Below are 20,237 nucleotides of genomic sequence, written 5' to 3'. Positions count from 1 at the left end.
TTCTATAATTTTTAGATTCTCTAAAAAGTTCTTGATAATTGTAGTCTTTTTGTTAGTGTTTGTTTGTGGGATGATGGTTTGCGGGATTTGACGGTTTCAAATTCTTCAAAATTGTATTCTGTTAAGTGTTTACTAACGCACTAACTAAAATGCATAAAACTAGTAAAATGTATTAGGACAAAAATATTTGATCATATTGTAATAATAAAATATATTATACTAAATTTTATGTTAAATACGTAGCTAAACACCTTATAGAATTTATGATAATATATACATTAATAAGATTCTTCTAAGTGTTATTAATTATTCATGTGATTTTACAGAAAATTTTTATTTTTTATAGTTCTATATTTTTATCAAGATTCTATTAGATACACACTTATAAATTTTGTGAAATTATTTATATTTTAAATTTATTTTTTATATATTCTTCCAGTAGTGAATATTTTAATGTTATTAACTAGGAAAATTCTTTAAGTATCATTATCTTTGCACCTAAAAAATGCTTTATATTCTAGTGAATATTCAATTATGCATTTTTCTAACTATTTTATATTTCACATTTTTACCTATCTAGAAAACTTATTTTTGAGTATATAATATTATAAAATTAAATAACACTTTATAGAATCTTATCACTAGAAATAACATATCACACATAAGAATACAAGCAAGAACGCTTTTATTTAATATTATTTATATTATGATGAGATTCTGGCAAATATTTTCTTTCAAATTATTCTAAATATTTTGAATTTTATACATGATTCTCCAAATTATTTATTATTTTTAGTAATAAATATTTTTGCTACAAGCTATACAAACAAACATATTATTTACAAGATCATCTGGATATAAAGATTGATTGATTCTGTTTACACCGAAAATCTCGCTACTTACCCTCTGCAGTTACTACATGCGCATGATTTGTAATTTTGTATATAAGGAATACAATGTATGTATTAGATCTTTCCATGATTAATCAAATCGAGCAAATATCATATTAAAGAGGTATAAGAGATTGTCCTTAATTTTAAACATAATCACAAGAATGCCATCAGAATTTATTACTTCTAGACTCATAATAAATGCAATATATCAACGGTGTCCAAAAAGTTTCCCCGGTTTTCTTGATAGTGAGGTTTTCTGTGGAAACTCACTCACATATATATATATATATATATATATATATATATATATATATATATATATATATATAGGGGTTTGTTCAAATACAAACCAACTTTATCATAAAAACCTAAAAACCAATTTCAAAACTAAACAAATATCCCCCCAAACTCTTAAAAACTAACAATATCACCCCCCCCTAACTTTGCCATCAACTTCCCCAAACTTACACTTTCCACCCCGCCACGTCACCACGCCACGTCAGCACAGGGGGTCCCCCACTGCTGACGTGGCACTGCCACGTCAGCACTGGGTCACACCCACTGCTGACGTGGCACTGCCACGTCATCTGCCACGTCAGCACCTGCTGACGTGGCACTGCCACGTCATCTGCCACGTCAGCAGTGGGCTGACCCAGTGCTGCCGTGGCAGCTGATGTGGCAGTGCCACGTCAGCAGGTGCTGACGTGGCAGATGATGTCAGCAGTGGACCCCCTCCGGAAAAATAAAAAAAATAAAAAATAAAAAAGATTGGAGTGCTCATAGCAAAAATGGGAGTGGAAATAGTGGTTTTTAGGTTTGTATGAGAGTGTGGTTTGTAGTGGAATAAGCCCCTATATATATATATCATGCCTTATATCTTAATTTAGAAAACCTGATTGAGTAAAACTGTCATCTCTAAAATTCGTCATGTTTAAAAAAGGTTTTAACATTATTAAAAAGGCTTGGATCCCTGTTAAAAGAAGATATTCTCAACATGTTTCCTTGTACGGTGTGTCCAACTCAAACATACTCCCTCCGTTTCAACTTACATGTCTACTTTCAAAAAAAAAAATTGTTTCAAATTACTTGTTCACTTCAACTTTCAATGCAAAATTATATTTCCAAAGTCAATTCTACTCCACATATTTGTTATTTATATTTCCTAGATCAATCTCACTCCAAATATTTTGATCATTTAATGCAATTAATTTATGAACAACCATTTTTCTTAAATTGTGCGATTTTTTTAAAGTGTATATCTAATTTGAAACAGAGGGAGTACATGAGGTTAATCTTTATTCATGCTTGTAACCCATTGAAATTTTTACAAATATTATGGGTTTTACATTCATATTGAGGGCTTCAGTAGTTAATTCCAGCTGATTCCTGAGACTATTACCTAATTCACACCAAATTCACGAACTCAAGAAGGAAATTTATGTGTATAAATTAAATACACTGTGATTTTAGGAGGCTTGATAGATTAGATTGACAGAGCATCAAAGTTAAGGCTTCATTTTGCGGTGGCACCATCTCTAAGAAGACCGACCAAAGTGTACGCCAACTTGCCAAGGATAATTTTGAGCTCCATGAAAAGGAAATATATGTTGCCAAGGAATGAGATTCAAAAAGCTCAATTTGGACACGTACAAACCTACAATGCAGACAGTAATATCAATTTTTTGCTGGGAAAAAACTGTTTGGTAAATATAAAACATAATAACATTTTTTAGCTCAAAAACCTGATTTTCAGAAAAGCATGTACTCTCATATTTTAAAAAAAAACTATTTTTCAGCTTTAACGAGAAACTATCATAGATTTCACTATCAAACATCGCCAAAAACATTAATTTTCCATATTATAATTCAAAATATGCAAATACCAAAAAATTACCAAACAATGATCTCATTTTTATGACACCATCATTTTTTCTAACCCGATAATTTTTAACAACACTCTCTCAGACAAGTTATAGACCCTAAGTAAGCTGAACTCAAGCTTATTATCGAACTCCCTCCATTGATTCAATTTTGTACCTAATTATCCTTACACTCAACTGCAATAACAGAAGTCATTATTAAAAAAAAAACTGCAATAACAGAAGTCAAAATAAAACATGCTATAAAATCCTTATGTGAATTGTAAAACTTTTAAAGCTAACAAGGAAACCAAATAATTGTCCCCGGTAAGAGAAAAAACATCATTACCGCTTAAATAGAAAGTGAAAAACCATTTCTGAGAGACAAGTAATAGATCCCTGATCCCTTGACTCGCTAACAAACTCACTAGCAAAATCAGTCATTTCAATCCATAAAAAAGTTTTTCACCAAGGTGCAAAGCATATTTAGCTTTGGTGTATAAAATATCTCAATTTTGGCAATGAAATTATTAAAAGCACTTCACGGTGAGATCAAGTAGCCTTCCAAACTCCAAGTTCTGGCCCTGCTATAACACAAAATCAACAATTTCTCAGGAAGAGCTTGCCCAGTCATTACCTTTTCCAGTTCCTTCAACTGGACAACCAATCTGTCTCACCTTTCCAGCATCTACAACAGAATTCTCGACCAAATGCTCTCCTTGAACCCTCTTTCCAGTATCAACACAGACCTTTTGCGATGTCGAGGAGTTTGACACCACTTGATGATTCAACTTTCTCTGGAAAAAAAATGACAAATGCTGAGTGAAATATACCTTATACCTTATTGACGTAGAGAAAACGTCTCTATTAATTCAGTACACTGTTAAGTATAAACCCAATATAAACGGGATTCTGAGACTATGAATGAGATTAGGTGTTTTAGAATTAAATTCTGATTTGTCAAAGTTTGAGAGGACTATGTATACATAGTCATATTGTTTGATAGGTATGCTTGAGTATTGTTAGGCTTGAGTATCCTAGTTTATTGAATTGTATTATTGATAACGGTTTTGATTAATAATACACGTTGCGACGTGTCGCGTCTTTTGTGTGTATGTTTTGTATCAGAAGATTGATCTTTCATATTATTCCTAACAAGTGGTATCAAGAGCCTAGGTTCATGATCGATAATATGGGAGGAAAATTCGATATTGAATTGTTTAATGGCAGAAATAATTTTACTTTATGGCAGAGCAGAGTGAAAGATTTCACAAGAAAAAGTTGTGCTCAACACAAGTAAAATTCTGAAAACAGTAACATTACACTCATAACAAGTTATAGATCATGAGGCAATGATATTGACTGTTAAATGTTAATTCACTGCATGCTGCCTTGAGCAAAGTAAATCAAGACTATATAAATGTTTTTTCTTTCAAAGAAATGCTGGAATGTTTGGTCACGCAAAAGCACATTTGGACGTGAAACTGAATCATGGTATAAGAGCAGATATATTCTCTATGCAGCTATTAATCAATTTAAAAAAATAAGAAGAAATTTAATACGCAGAGAGGAAATCAAACTACCTGCTGCCACTGCTGTCAATATTTCTGGTAATACCCTCTCACACCAGAGATTAACAAAAATAAAATAAAATAGTGTATGTATGAAGAAGAATTCAAAGAGGTGCTTTATCATCATGATCTTCAGTTTGAACATCATTTTTTAAATAGTACAATGATACTCAAGGACGGTGGATAAGCAATGCACCAAACTGATCCTAACAACCCCAAGCTTATTGTTCCTAGCTATAGCTGTTAGTTGAGTTTCCTAGTATAACGATAGACATAACTATATATATTATTCTTAACATAATTTATTAGTTTACCTTATGTAATAAGATGATACTTCTGCATAAATCGGGCATTTAACTTCTAGACTTTTCAAGAATTATTAGGAAACATCTGCATGAAGCACCTTGGAAGATGGTTGTGAAAAGAAAGCAGCCTCATTCAGCTTACGGACAGCCTTCTCCAATTCATCAAGTCTAGCAACCACGATGGGATCAGAAGGCCCAGAGCGAGCTTCAGTGTGTCTTCTGCCCGATAATATAATTGGGGCAAGTTTGTCCTTGAATCCCTTCTCGAGGCCATCAAGGACTATAAAAGAAGAGAGTGTAAAGCAAATAGCGATTCACGAAATATGGGTTTTGGGGGGTGCACATACTTTTTGAAGGTACTTTGATTTGCGTATTTGTGTTTCGTATTTGTCTGAGAAACACTTCCTAGATGGTCTTGTTTATCTGACACTTACTTTCGTGTTTGTTGTTCTCAGGATTTTTTTCTCTAGAAAATGAGTCCTTTGGCTATTGAAATTGGCAAGCCTGTGATGTCGGCCTGGACAATTCAATAAATAAAGGGTGAATTAAAAAAAATGATATAGCAAGCGAGTAGACTGCTTTTATTGGAGCAGGGCGTAGTGCCACATGTAACAAATGAAGCACATTCTGGGCCTTCTGATCCCAGCGTGGTTGCTGGAATTGATGAATTGAAGAACACTCTCTGTACGCTGAACGAGGCTCATTATACCAGCACTAAAGCTCGCTCTGGGCCTTCTGATCCCAACGTGGTTGCTAGACTTGATGAATTGGAGAAGGCTCTCCGTAAGCTGAATGAGGCCGCTTTCTTTTCACAACCATCTTCCAAGGTGGTTCATGCATATATTTCCTACAAATTCTTGAAAAATCTAGAAGCTAAATGCCTGATTCATGCAGAAGTATTATCTTATTACATAAGGTAAACTAATAAATTATGTTCAGAATAAAAAATGGAGATTTAAGTATGTGGTGATTATGACATATATAAAAATATATATAATGCAAGAAACACAATTTAATTAAAATATATAAATCCTTAATGCGTAGTAATTAAATTGATTAAAACTTATTTATAGTAATAATAATAAACATGTAAAAGAAATAATCAGCTTATAAAATATATAATCAAACATATTCAATGCTTCAAGGAGTTGAAAATAAGCATAGATCCGGTCTGGGGTATATGCACAAGACACTCAACATACAAGGTTCCATGATGTATAGCAGCGGCCTTTCTTTTTTGCTTTTGACAAGCGGAATATGTAACTTCGATCATAGGGATCAAATTTTAGTCATTAAAAGGACACTCAAATCGGGTACTATACGAAGTATTTTAAACATGGGAAAGAAAATACAGAGCAAGGTCTAGTTCGAGTTGTCGTGTAAAAGAAAACTGTTGATAGTATCCATTTCGTTTACATTAAATGTTATTTGTAAAACATTTTTAGGATATCCATTTCGTTTACATATAAATTTGACCCAAATTTTATATTTTAAAACTAGGTTTGACAGTTAAAATATATAATTAAATTTGAAAATTGATGCGAAGTTATCATGCCTCAAAATATTTCATGGGATTAATCTAGATTAACATTTAAGATTGATTTCTTAATGAATACATTCATAATTTCATATACAAAATAAAAACTTGTATCAAGTAACTTTAAAAGTAGATCATATAATAAATAAAAAAACTATATATATATTTTAGGAAAGAATAAAACTAATGGCACTAAATACCTATAAAAAAAAATCAAGTCTTAAACTAGCTAGCCTCATGTTGATATTAAGTTGTGAAAAGCGATACATAAATAAGGTACAGGGTGGACCACCACTGAAGCTCGCCCTGGTGTAGCTCCGCCCATGAGTACACATCTTAGTCAATATAAATCGGCAAAAAGAACTCATATTCGGTAAAGGAAAAAGGAGATATAACAACAATTCTCCTTCATTTCCCATAGTTGTCTCTTCAGATTAATGCAAGCCTGGATCAACTGATAGGTCAACGTTGATCAAATAATTGAAAATTGTCATTCCAACCACTGCACAAATCTGATCCGTAAAAGACAAGGACACACTGGCTCACCCCTTAGGTATATGGCCGCACCCTCGCACCCCAAGGTATCTCGCGGGAAAGTTCTTTTTCCGCACCCCTGCTTTATAGGCTAGAACATATAGGCCGTGTTTGGAAGTCAGAGGTTTGGAGTGTTTTACAGGTTTGACCATTTCAATCCACTAATATTAGTATTTAATAGTTAGCGGATTGAAATAGAGGTTCGGGCTCAAAAATGTACTTTGAGGAGCTTTTTGGGTTAGAGGTTTTGGTATGTGTCATAAAAAGCTAATCAAACAGCTTTACCAAACAGTTTTACAAGAAACCACTAATTAAATCCGCTAGTCGAAACATTTATTTTAATCAGCTAGTCAAAACATCTAATTCAATCCGCTAACAGCTAACCGCTAATTCCCAAACATGGCATAATAATATTTGCAGTACAACAGCAATGCTGTATATGCCAATGACAACATTTATAATCAGTGACTGTCAATCCGTACTTAATTCTTGTTTCTATTCCCCCATCACATGAAAAACAAAAAATATAAAGATATATTTTCTGGTTTCAACTTTGGATTCAGTGTGTGTCGTATCTGCCTACAGGACTGAGACTCACTATAGAACAATTTGTGTATAAAGAAAACAGATTACTTGCATACCTGAGGCCATGATGTGACAATAGTGGCTCTTGGATTGCCACCGAGTAAGTATTTTCTGAGGGTAGTAGATATACCAGATTCTTTATTTCCTTGAGGCAGTTTCACATACTTCAAATTTTTGAATGGAGAAGGAACACGTCCCAAATTGTTGGAAACTGTATAAAGTGCCTAAAATATATTATGACAAAATACATTAGTATAAACAATATCTGAAAGCCAGTTGTAATTAAAAACTAATGTTCAGCATAGAATACACAAAGATAACATGTAACTTGCTCATTAGTTCTTGCAGGAATATATTAGTTTTTTGGAAGCCAGATCACTCAGGAAGCTGAAGAGAAGTGGTGTGAGTACTCTTGGCTTATAAATTTTATAAATGTAAACCACTGTCCACCAGATAATAATGTTTAACTACATTCTCCTCAGAAATATATATTAAAGCATCATAAAAGTCAAATATTAATTTACCTCAATCATAGCAGAGTCGAGAGTAAGAGTCCTGGCATTACCCAGTTCTGATAACATGGGTATGACAAAATCATAATTTAATCCCTTCTCATCCAATGTTGCATCATTGAACTCATTTGTATCCCATAATTTTACAGATACATTCTCCAATTCATGAACTTTTGACCTGACCATAAACATACCAACTAAAGAAATTTCACGGAGCTTGTTTGACAAAACCGCTATTTCATGGATCCAGCAAATACATGAAATGTTGGTACAGATCTTGAGGTGCACTAATTGGGGACAAGATATAATCCAATTGTGTTTACACGATCCACTGAAAGATATTGTAATATCCCGCACACTCACAAGTGCAGAGAAGAAATCAGTCATGTTCGCAGGTAAATCTACCTAATCCAGTTCCAGACTTAGTAAAGCTGGCAAATCCCACACATTTTCCGGCAATTTGGCCCTTTTCATAATGAGGGTTGTCAGACAAGGCACGCTGATAGACGACAGCGATTCCGGCAACCTAATGCCATCAAGACACAGAGTCGTCAAATTTGGCAACCATATCAAACAATATTCAGAGAAGTTATAACCTGACATATGTGGCGGGCGTATCAAATGCAAAGCTTTTAAAGCAGGCAAGACCCACTCAGAATCTGTTCGCAATGATTCATCATAGTCAAGAGGCACCCGTAACTTAAGTTTCTTCAAGTTATCAGAACTAAACGTCGATAACTTGAACGGCTTATAACGATGGAACTGAAAATCGATATCGAGCTCTTCAACATTATGGTCAATTGTATAATTAATCAACCTTCTTACAAAATTAGGCGGAAACGGATAAACAGCAAGAAACTTGAAACAAGAAACATGGGTATCTTGGTCTCGATTTTCCAAAACATGGTCAATAAATCTGATGATACCAGAATGATTGTATGGGAAAAGCTGATCATACCCATCAAATGAGAGGACAGGGAGACTAGTCCACATACGCTTCCATCTTTTGGAGAGAATGCTTGTCTGAACCGCTTGTCGAGTGCCCAGAAATGATAGGATCTGATGAATTAATTCATCGGGTAAGCTGCTGAGCCTGTCTTGTCCATTTGGGTTTGTGATTTTGAGCTTGCTGTTCATTTCTGGTGCCCCAATTTTCAGGGGTCTTGAGGGTTTACTCATGACTGCTAAAAGGGGCTGTGCGACATGTTATATAAGTTTATATATAGTCGCAGGGGGAGTTTATGCGTCAGGAGAGGCTGACTTGTTCGTGCGGGTCTATCTGGATCCTGTTGCTTATTCAGGTGTTTTTTCTCCCTTTTTTTTTTCTTGAATATCTAGTTTTTTGTGAAAATAAAATCGTATTTGGTCAATAAATATCTGGACAAAAAGTTGGCAAATTATCTAGTATTTTGTGAAATATAAATTCCCAAACAGGGCATAATAATATTTGCAGTACAACAGCAATGCTGTATATGCCAATGACAACATTTATAATCAGTGACTGTCAATCCGTACTTAATGCTTGTTTCTATTCCCCCATCACATAAAAACAAAAAATATAAAGATATATTTTCTGGTTTCAACTTTGGATTCAGTGTGTGTCGTATCTGCCTACAGGACTGAGACTCACTATAGAACAATTTGTGTATAAAGAAAACAGATTACTTGCATACCTGAGGCAATGATGTGACAATAGTGGCTCTTGGATTGCCACCGAGTAAGTATTTTCTGAGGGTAGTAGATATACCAGATTCTTTATTTCCTTGAGGCAGTTTCACATACTTCAAATTTTTGAATGGAGAAGGAACACGTCCCAAATGGTTGGAAACTGTATAAAGTACCTAAAATATATTATGACAAAATACATTAGTATAAACAATATCTGAAAGCCAGTTGTAATTAAGAACTATTGTTCAGCATAGAATACACAAAGATAACATGTAACTTGCGCATTAGTTCTTGCAGGAATATATTAGTTTTTTGGAAGCCAGATCACTCACGAAGCTGAACAGAAGTGGTGTGATTACTCTTGGCTTATATATTTTATAAATGTAAACCACTGTCCACCAGATAATAATGTTTAACTACATTCTGCTCCGGAAACTAGAAATATTTATTAAAGCATCATAAAAGTCAAATATTAATTTACCTCAATCATAGCAGAGTCGAGAGTAAGAGTCCTGGCATTACCCAGTTCTGATAACATGGGTATGACAAAATCATAATGTAATCCCTTCTCATCCAATGTTGCATCATTGAACTCATTTGTATCTTATAATTTTACAGATACATTCTCCAATCCATGAACTTTTGACCTGACCATATTGATACCAACTAAAGAAAGTTCGCGGAGCTTGTTTGACAAAACCACTATTTCATGGATCCAGCAAATACATGAAAAGTTGGAACAGATCTTGAGGTGCACTAATTGGGGACAAGATATAATCCAATTGTGTTTACACGATCCACTGAAAGATATTGTAATATCCCGCACAACTCACAAGTGCAGAGAAGAAATCAGTCATGTTCGCAGGTAAATCTACCTCATCCAGTTCTAGACTTAGTAAATCTGGCAAATCCCACACTTTTTCCGGCAATTTGGCCCTTTTCATGATGAGGGTTGTCAGACAAGGCACGCTGATAGACGACAGCGATTCCGGCAACCTAATGCCATCAAGACACGGAGTCGTCAAATTTGGCAACCATATCAAACAAAATTCAGATAACTTATAACTTGACATATGTGGCGGGCGTATCAAATGCAAAGCTTTTAAAGCAGGCAAGACCCACTCAGAATCTGTTCGCAATGATTCATCATAGTCAAGAGGCACCCGTAACTTAAGTTTCTTCAAGGTATCAGAACTAAATGTCGATAACTTGAACGGCTTATAACGATGGAACTGCAAATCGATATCGAGCTCTTCAACATTATGGTCAATTGGATAATTAATCAACCTTCTTACAAAATTAGGCGGAAACGGATAAACAGCAAGAAACTTGAAACAAGAAACATGGGTATCTTGGTCTCGATTTTCCAAAACATGGTCAATAAATCTGATGATACCAGAATGAGTGTATGGGAAAAGTTGATCATACCCATCAAAGGAGAGGACAGGGAGAGTAGTCCACATACGCTTCCATCTTTTAGAGTGGATGCTTGTCTGAACCGCTTGTCGAGTGCCCAGAAATGAAAGGACTTGATATATTAATTCATCAAGTAAGCTGCTGAGCCTGTGTTCTCCATTTGGGTTTGTGATTTTGAGCTTGCTGTTCATTTTTGGTGACCCAATTTTCATGGGTCTCGAGGGTTTACTGATTACTGCTAAAAGGGGGCTTATGATGGTATGAAATGGGATATAAATTTATGTCGTCTGAGGGGAGATCAAGCGTCAGGACTCAGGAGAGGGTGTGGGGTAACCGAGCTGACTTGTTTTTTTGGAGCAGCATCTATTTGGATACTATTGTTTATACAGAAGTCAAAATAAAAAATGGTATAAAATCCTTATGTGAATTGTAAAACTTTTAAAGCTAACGAGAAAACCAAGTAATTGTCCCCGGTAAGAGAAAAAACATCATTACCGGTTAAATAGAAAGTGATAAACCATTTCTGATAGACAAGTAATAGATCCTTGATCCCTTGACCCGGTAACAAACTCACTAGCAAAATCAGTCATTTCAATCCATAAAAAAGTTTTTCACTAAGGTGCAAAGCATATTTAGCTTTGGTGTATAAAATATCTCAATTTTGGCTATGAAATTATTAAAAGCACTTCACTGTGAGATCAAGTAGCCCTCCAAACTCCTAGTTCTGGCCCTGCTATAACCCAAAATCAACAATTTCTCAGAAAGAGCTTGCCCCGTCATTACCTGTCCCGGTTCCTTCAACTGGACAACCAATCTGTCTCACCTTTCCAGCATCTACAACAGAATTCTCGACCAAATGCTCTCCTTGAACCCTCTTCCCAGTATCAACACAGACCTTTTGCGATGTCGAGGAGTTTGACACCACTTGATGATTCAACTTTCTCTGGAAAAAAAATGACAAATGCTGAGTGAAATATACCTTGTACCTTATTGACATAGAGAAAACGTCTCTATTTAATTCAGTACACTGTTAAGTATCAACCCAATATGAATGGGATTCTGAGACTATGAATGAGATTAGATATTTTAGAATTAGATTCTGATTTGTCAAAGTTTGAGACGACTATATATACATAGTCATATTGTTTGATAGGTATGCTTGAGTGTTGAGTGTTGTTAGGCTTGAGTATCCTAGTTTGTTAAATTGCATTATTGATAACGGTTTTGATTAATAATACACGTTGCGACGTGTCGCGTCATATATTTTTGTGTGTATGTTTTGTATCAGAAGATTGATCTCGCATATTATTCCTAACAAGTGGTATCAAGAGCCTAGGTTCATGATGGATAATATGGGAGGAAAATTCGATATTGAATTGTTTAATGGCAGAAATAATTTTACTTTATGGCAGAGCAAAGTGAAAGATTTCACAAGAAAAAGTTGTGCTCAACACAAGTAAAATTCTGAAAACAGTAACATTACACTCATAACAAGTTATAGATCATGAGGCAATGATATTGACTGTTGATTCACTGCATGCTGCCTTGAGGAAAGTAAATCAAGACTATATAAATGTTTTTTCTTCTAAAGAAATGCTGGAATTTTTGGTCACACAAAAGCAAATTTGGACGTGAAACTGAATCATGGCATAAGAGCAGCTATTCTCTATGCAGCTATTAATCAATTTAAAAAAATAAGAAGAAATTTAATACGCAGAGAGGAAATCAAACTACCTGCTGCCACTGCTGTCAATATTTCTGGTAATACCCTCTCACACCAGAGATTAACAAAAATAAAATAAAATAGAATGTATGTATGAAGAAGAATTCAAAGAGGTGCTTTATCATCATGATCTTCAGTTTGAACATCATTTTTTAAATGGTACAATGATACTCAACGACGCAATGCACCAAACTGATTAAGATTTACTGATCCTAACAACCCCAAGCTTATTGTTCCTAGCTATAGCTGTTAGTTGAGTGTCCTAGTATAACGATAAACATAACTATATATATTATTCTTAACATAATTTATTAGTTTACCTTGTGTAATAAGATAATACTTCTGCCTGAATCAGGCATTTAGCTTCCAGACTTTTCAAGAATTTGTAGGAAACATCTGCATAAACCACCTTGGAAGATGGTGTGAAAAGAAAGCGGCCTCATTCAGCTTACGGACAGCCTTCTCCAATTCTTCAAGTCTAGCAACCACGATGAGATCAGAAGGCCCAGAGCGAGCTTCAGTGTTGATATTATGAGCCTTCTTCAACGTACAGATAGTCTTCTCCAATTCATCAATTCTAGCAACGACGTTGGGATCAAAAGGCCCAGAGTGTGCTTCATTTGTTACATGTGGCTCAATGCCCTGCTCCAATAAAAGCAGTCTACTCGCTTGCTCTATCAATTATTTTTTTTAATTGCACCCTTTATTTCTTGACTTTTCCAGGCCGACATCACAGGCTTACCAATTTCAATAGCCAAAGGACTCATTTTCTGGAGAAAAAAAAAAACCTGAGAGCGGTCGAAGATATGGGGTTTGGATTGCTCAAATATCTTCCTACTGTGAAGATGGAACAGAAACTTGTCAAAAAGCTTGTAGAGAATTTTGATGTTGGCTCTTGCTCGCTATTTGGGTTAACCATCACGGCTCAACATGGTGGTGAGATTTTAGGATTCCCATCCAAGGGTAAACTTGTCCCAAAAGCCATCTCAGATGTGGAGCGAGACAAATTCAAAGCCAAATATGAAAAATTAAACTTCAAAAAGTTAACAGAGCTTTTAAAAAAAGCTGACCTCGACTTTACGGAGACTTTTATGCTTTATGCATTTGGCCACTTTTATTGTTCGTGTACCAAAGATGTTCCAAGTCAAAAGCTTTACAACGCTTTATCAGTTGTGCCTTCTGCCCGAGAATATAATTGGGGCAAGTTTGTCTGTGAATCCCTTCTCGAGGCCATCACTATAAAAGAAGAGAAAGTAAAGCAAATAGCGATTCACGGAATATGGATTTTGGGGGCTGCACATACTTTTTGAAGGTACTTTGATTTGCGTTTGTGTTTCGTATTTGTCTAAGAAACACTTCCTCGATGGTCTTGTTTGTCTGACACTTACTTTCGTGTTTGTTGTTCTCAGGGTTTTTTTTCTCCAGAAAATCAGTCCTTTGGCTACTGAAATTGGTAAGCCTGTGATGTCGGCCTGGACAAGTCAATAAATAAAAGGTGCAATTAAAAAAAGATGATGGAGCAAGCGAGTAGACTGCTTTTATTGGAGCATGACGTTGTGCCACGTGTAACAAATGAAGCACACTCTGGGACTTCTGATTCCATCGTGGTTGCTAGAATTGATGAATTGGTGAAGACTATCCGTACGCTGAAGGAGGCTCATAATACCAACATTGAAGCTCGCTCTAGGCCTTCTAATCCCGACGTGGTTGCTAGACTTGATGAATTGGAGAAGGCTCTCCGTAAGCTGAATGAGGCCGCTTTCTTTTCACAACCATCTTTCAAGGTGGTTCATGCAGATATTTCCTACAAATTCTTGAAAAGTCTAGAAGCTAAATGCCTGATTCATGCAGAAGTATTATCTTATTACATAAGGTAAACTAATAAATTATGTTCAGAATAAAAAATGGGGATTTGGGGATGTGGTGATTATGACATATATAAAAATATACATAATGCAAGAAACACAATTTAATTAAAATATATAAATCCTTAATATCAAAATGCATAGTGATTAAAGTGATTAAAACTTCTTTATAGCAATAATAATAAATATGTAAAAGAAATAATCAGCTATAAAATATATAATCAAACATATATTTCAATACTTCAGGGAGTTGAAAATAAGCATAGATCCGGTTTGGGGTATACGCACAAGACACTCAACATACAAGGTTCCGTAATGTATAGCAGCGGCCTTTCTTTTTTGCTTTTGACAAGCGGAATATGTAACTTCGATCATAGGGATCAATTTTAGTCATTAAAAGGACACTCAAATCGGGTACTATACGAAGTATTTTAAACACGGGAAAGAAAATACAGAGCAAGGTCTAGTTCGAGCTGTCGTGTAAAAGAAAACTGTTGATAGTATCCATTTCGTTTACATTAAATGTTATTTGTAAAACATTATTATGATATCCATTTCGTTTACATATAAATTTGACTCAAATTTTATATTTTAAAAATAGGTTTGACGGTTAAAATATATAATTAAATTTCAAAATTGATGCGAAGTTATCATGCCTCAAAATATTAAGATTAACATTTAAGATTGATTTCTTGATAAATACATTCATAATTTCATATACAAAACAAAAACTTGTATCAAGTAACTTCAGAAGTTGATCATATAATAACGAAAAAAATTATATATATTTTAGGAAAGAATAAAACTAATAGCACTAAATACCCTATAAAACAAATTAAGTCTTAAACTAGCTAGCCTCATGTTGATATTAATTTGTGAAAAGCAATACATAAATAAGCTACAGGGTGGACCACCACTGGGGCTTGCCCTGGTGTAGCTCCGCCCATGAGTACACATCTTAGTCAATATCAATCGGCAAAGAGAACTCATAACCGGTAAAGGAAAAGGAGATAGAACAACAATTCTCCTTCATTTCCCATAGTTGTCTCTTCAGATTAATGCAAGCCTGGATCAACTGGTAGGTCAACGTTAATCAAATAATTGCAAATTGTCATTCCAACACCCGCACAAATCTGAACCGTAAAAGACAAGGACACACGGGGGGGCTCACCCCTTACGTATATGGCCGCACCCTCGCACCCCAAGGTATCTCGCGGGAAAGATCTTTTTCCACACCCCTGCTTTATAGGCTAGAACATATAGGCCGTGTTTGGAAGTTAGAGATTTGGAGTGTTTAAGAGGTTTGACCATTTCACTCCGCTAATTTTAGTATTTGATAGTTAGCGGATTGAAATAGAGGTTCGGGCTCAAAAATGTACTTTGAGGAGCTTTTTGGGTTAGAGGTTTTGGTATGTGTCATAAAAAGCTAATCAAACAGCTTTACCAAACAGTTTTACAAGAAACCACTAATTAAATCCGCTAGTCAAAACATCTATTTTAATCAGCTAGTCAAAACATCTAATTCAATCCGCTAACAGCTAACTGCTAATTCCCAAACAGGGCATAATAATATTTGCAGTACAACAGCAATGCTGTATATGCCAATGACAAAATTTATAATCAGTGACTGTCAATCCGTACTTAATGCTTGTTTCTATTCCCCCATCACATGAAAAACAAAAAATATAAAGATATATTTTCTGGTTTCAACTTTGGATTCAGTGTGTGGCGTATCTGCCTACAAGACTGAGACTCACTATAGAACAATTTGTGCATAAAGAAAACAGATTACTTGCATACCTGAGGCAATGATGTGACAATAGTGGCTCTTGGATTGCCACCGAGTAAGTATTTTCTGAGGGTAGTAGATATACCAGATTCTTTATTTCCTTGAGGCAGTTTCACATACTTCAAATTTTTGAATGGAGAAGGAACACGTCCCAAACTGTTGGAAACTGTATAAAGTGCCTAAAATATATTATGACAAAATACATTAGTATAAACAATATCTGAAAGCCAGTTGTAATTAAAAACTAATGTTCAGCATAGAATACACAAAGATAACATGTAAGTTGCGCATTAGTTCTTGCAGGAATATATTAGTTTTCTGGAAGCCAGATCACTCAGGAAGCTGAAGAGAAGTGGTGTGATTACTCTTGGCTTATAAATTTTATAAATGTAAACCACTGTCCACCAGATAATAATGTTTAACTACATTCTACTCCGGAAACTAGAAATATATATTAAAGCATCATAAAAGTCAAATATTAATTTACCTCAATCATAGCAGAGTCGAGAGTAAGAGTCCTGGCATTACCCAGTTCTGATAACATGGGTATGACAAAATCATAATGTAATCCCTTCTCATCCAATGTTGCATCATTGAACTCATTTGTATCCCATAATTTTACAGATACATTCTCCAATTCATGAACTTTTGACCTGACCATAAAGATACCAACTAAAGAAAGTTCACGGAGCTTGTTTGACAAAACCGCTATTTCATGGATCCAGCAAATACATGAAAAGTTGGTACAGATCTGGAGGTGCACTAATTGGGGACAAGATATAATCCAATTGTGTTTACACGATCCACTGAAAGATATTGTAATATCCCGCACACTCACAAGGGCAGAGAAAAAATCATTCATGTTCGCAGGTAAATCTACCTCATCCAGTTCCAGACTTAGTAAAGCTGGCAAATCCCACACATTTTCCGGCAATTTGGCCCTTTTCATAATGAGGGTTGTCAGACAAGGCACGCTGATAGACGACAGCGATTCCGGCAACCTAATGCCATCAAGACACAGAGTCGTCAAATTTGGCAACCATATCAAACAATATTCAGATAAGTTATAACTTGACATATGTGGCGGGCGTATCAAATGCAAAGCTTTTAAAGCAGGCAAGACCCACTCAGAATCTGTTCGCAATGATTCATCATAGTCAAGAGGCACCCGTAACTTAAGTTTCTTCAAGGTATCAGAATTAAACGTCGATAACTTGAACGGCTTATAACGATGGAACTGCAAATCGATATCGAGCTCTTCAACATTATGGTCAATTGTATAATTAATCAACCTTCTTACAAAATTAGGCGGAAACGGATAAACAGCAAGAAACTTGAAACAAGAAACATGGGTATCTTGGTCTCGATTTTTCAAAACATGGTCAATAAATCTGATGATACCAGAATGAGTGTATGGGAAAAGCTGATCATACCCATCAAATGAGAGGACAGGGAGACCAGTCCACATACGCTTCCATCTTTTGGAGAGAATGCTTGTCTGAACCGCTTGTCGAGTGCCCAGAAATGATAGGATCTGATGAATTAATTCATCGGGTAAGCTGCTGAGCCTGTCTTCTCCATTTGGGTTTGTGATTTTGAGCTTGCTGTTCATTTCTGGTGCCCCAATTTTCAGGGGTCTTGAGGGTTTACTCATGACTGCTGAAAGGGTTGTGCGAAATGTTATAGAAGTTTATATATAGTTTCAGGGTCAGGGGAGGCTGACTTGTTTATGCGGGTTCTACCTGGATACTGTTGTCTTTTCAGGTTTTTTTTTTCCCTGAAGATCTAGTTTTTTGTGAAAATTAAATCTTATTTAGTCAATAAATATTTAGACAAAAAGTAGCTTTAATTATCTAGTTTTGTGAAAAATAAATCATATTTGGTCAATAAATAATCAAAAAGACCGGACAAAATATGTTGGTAATGTCTTCAGATTTGGTGATATTTTTATTTTTATTTTCATTTTGTGACTCTTAGAATATTTGGTGATATTATTATTTTTATTTTTGTAACTCCTGGAATATTTCATTCAGATGCAAATTTATATATCAACGTATCAGTTTGTGAAAGAAATTAAAATGAATGAAGTTAATAAATCTTTGTTCAACATCTTGTACTGCATAATGTTTTGTATAATTATATTCATATTGATGAATAATAATGATTTGATATATTTTAGTTTTTACATAAAATTGAAGTCTAAATTTTAAAGTTTATTTGAAAAAGGATTTTGTAAAATATAATCAATATACTTATATAAAGGAGAAGCGAGGGGCGTGTAGGTGGCGCCTCTCACATCGCTCCGTTTTATTTTTCTAATTTTCTGGAATTTTTGGATGAAAAATATCAAAAATTAGAACTACCTTTTTTAGTTTCGGGTATATTAGAAGCAAGTTTCAGAATCTGATTTTGTTTCAGATTATTTATGGAATATAGTAGCTTGAAAATTTTAATCTGATTTTGTTTCAGATTATTCAATTATGGGAAAGACAGATTATTTATGGAATATAGTAGTTTGAAAATTTTAATCTGATTTTGTTCAGATTATTTAATTATGGGAAAAAGTAGCAAACAAGTCTCTCTCCACCTATAAATACCTGTATAGATCGTAGGATTTTGGATCATCTAAACACAACCTCCTCTCTCAATACCACAAACCTACCTGATAGTTCTCTTACTCGATTTTTAAAGGAGAAGCGAGGGGCGTGTAGGTGGCGCCTCTCACATCGCTCCGTTCTATTTTTTAATTTTCTGAAATTTTTGGATGAAAAATATCAAAAATTAGAAATAACTTTCTCTTGCTCGATTTTTAACTCGGAGGTGTCGTTCTTCTGCAACGATAAGTGAAGGCTGTTCCAGTAAAGGTTGTTGCAAGCAAATGTAGTTATAGACCGCTATATTGGAGTCGACAAATCCAAACACGGGAAAAGAATATAGTCTTAACAGGATATTGATGGTTGATGTCAATAAATTAACTATTAATGATGTATGTTTGTTGGTTATTCTTTTATAATATTTGTTTTGTTTATCGGACATGTTTGTTGTTGTTAATTTTTATATTATTTACTTTGTATACATGAAAAAATTATTCATGCATTATCTGTTTGCTTCGTTCAAGCAACTTTTAAGAGAGTAGTTATTTTTAAGTTAAATGTTTTTGTGCACAATCAATCTAAAAAAATTGGAAGAAGGTGACAATGTAAGAACATGATTACTTTTCCAAAAAAACAAATAAAATTAAGATTCGTCATGCTTTAAATTGTTAATTACGTGTATAAATTTATTTATATTTTTTCACCATGAATTATAGTTTAATTTTGCAATTTTATATATTAGGATTTGTATTACATCAAGATTTCTATAATATAAATTTATTTTATCCTACAAATATTAACTTGAAACATTAATATACTTTTTATAGACAGTCATAAAATTATTTTATTCTACAAATATTAATATTGGATCATTAATATAATTTTTATAGGCCGCCGCAACGCGCGGATTCTCAACTAGTTATACTTAATAGAGTATTTTCTTCACATCGGTATAAGTGTTAAGAAGTCCATTACTAATTGGAAGGAGCATTTATCAACCTTTTCTAACACTTGAATAAAAATATTGATATGTATTTGAAATGTATATCTTTTATACTTTATTTTTTTTTGAAATGGTATGAAATATCACTTATTGATATAAGATAATTCAACATTTTGATTCTTAAAATAAAAGTATTACAAATCGTAATAATTTCATATTTTAGAGTAAAACGCTACATTAAAAATCGTTTAAAATTTTGAATTGCTACACGGTCTAGAAGTATAAGTAACCGGACGAAAGCTAATCTTATAAATTGTAAAGTGTTATTTTACAATATAGTTTGATAAATTCTAATGCTCTCATAAAATATTTTATGAGAGCTCGACACGTATGCTAATACTCTCATAAAATATAGTTTGATAAATTATTTTGAACTTTTTTTT

The 20,237-nt window shown here is 34.3% G+C and overlaps 1 protein-coding gene across 7 annotated transcripts; it reads right to left on the bottom strand.

The window, feature by feature from the left end:
* Positions 1-2,176: 2,176 nt before the first annotated feature.
* On the bottom strand, positions 2,177-17,949 carry LOC108202508 (putative F-box/FBD/LRR-repeat protein At3g56780). 7 transcript variants are annotated; one of them, XM_017370944.2, is made up of 7 exons: positions 17,691-17,948; positions 16,745-17,258; positions 16,269-16,436; positions 9,470-9,637; positions 7,341-7,508; positions 3,390-3,549; positions 2,177-2,547 (listed from the first exon to the last, which is right to left on the bottom strand). In XM_017370944.2, exons 1-7 carry the CDS (start codon positions 17,909-17,911, stop codon positions 2,429-2,431), a joined length of 1,518 nt encoding a protein of 505 aa, XP_017226433.2. In that variant the 5' UTR covers positions 17,912-17,948; the 3' UTR covers positions 2,177-2,428. The 7 variants fall into 7 exon arrangements, 5 of the variants coding, with proteins under 5 accessions (XP_017226433.2, XP_017226429.2, XP_063940336.1 ...); XM_017370940.2 differs by having other exon boundaries at positions 16,745-17,949; XM_064084266.1 differs by lacking the exon at positions 3,390-3,549 and having other exon boundaries at positions 16,745-17,948.
* Positions 17,950-20,237: the final 2,288 nt, after the last annotated feature.

This window comes from Daucus carota, chromosome 9, assembly GCF_001625215.2.
Source record: "Daucus carota subsp. sativus chromosome 9, DH1 v3.0, whole genome shotgun sequence".
Taxonomy (NCBI): Eukaryota; Viridiplantae; Streptophyta; class Magnoliopsida; order Apiales; family Apiaceae; genus Daucus; species Daucus carota.
This window is presented reverse-complemented; position numbering and strand designations above follow the sequence as displayed.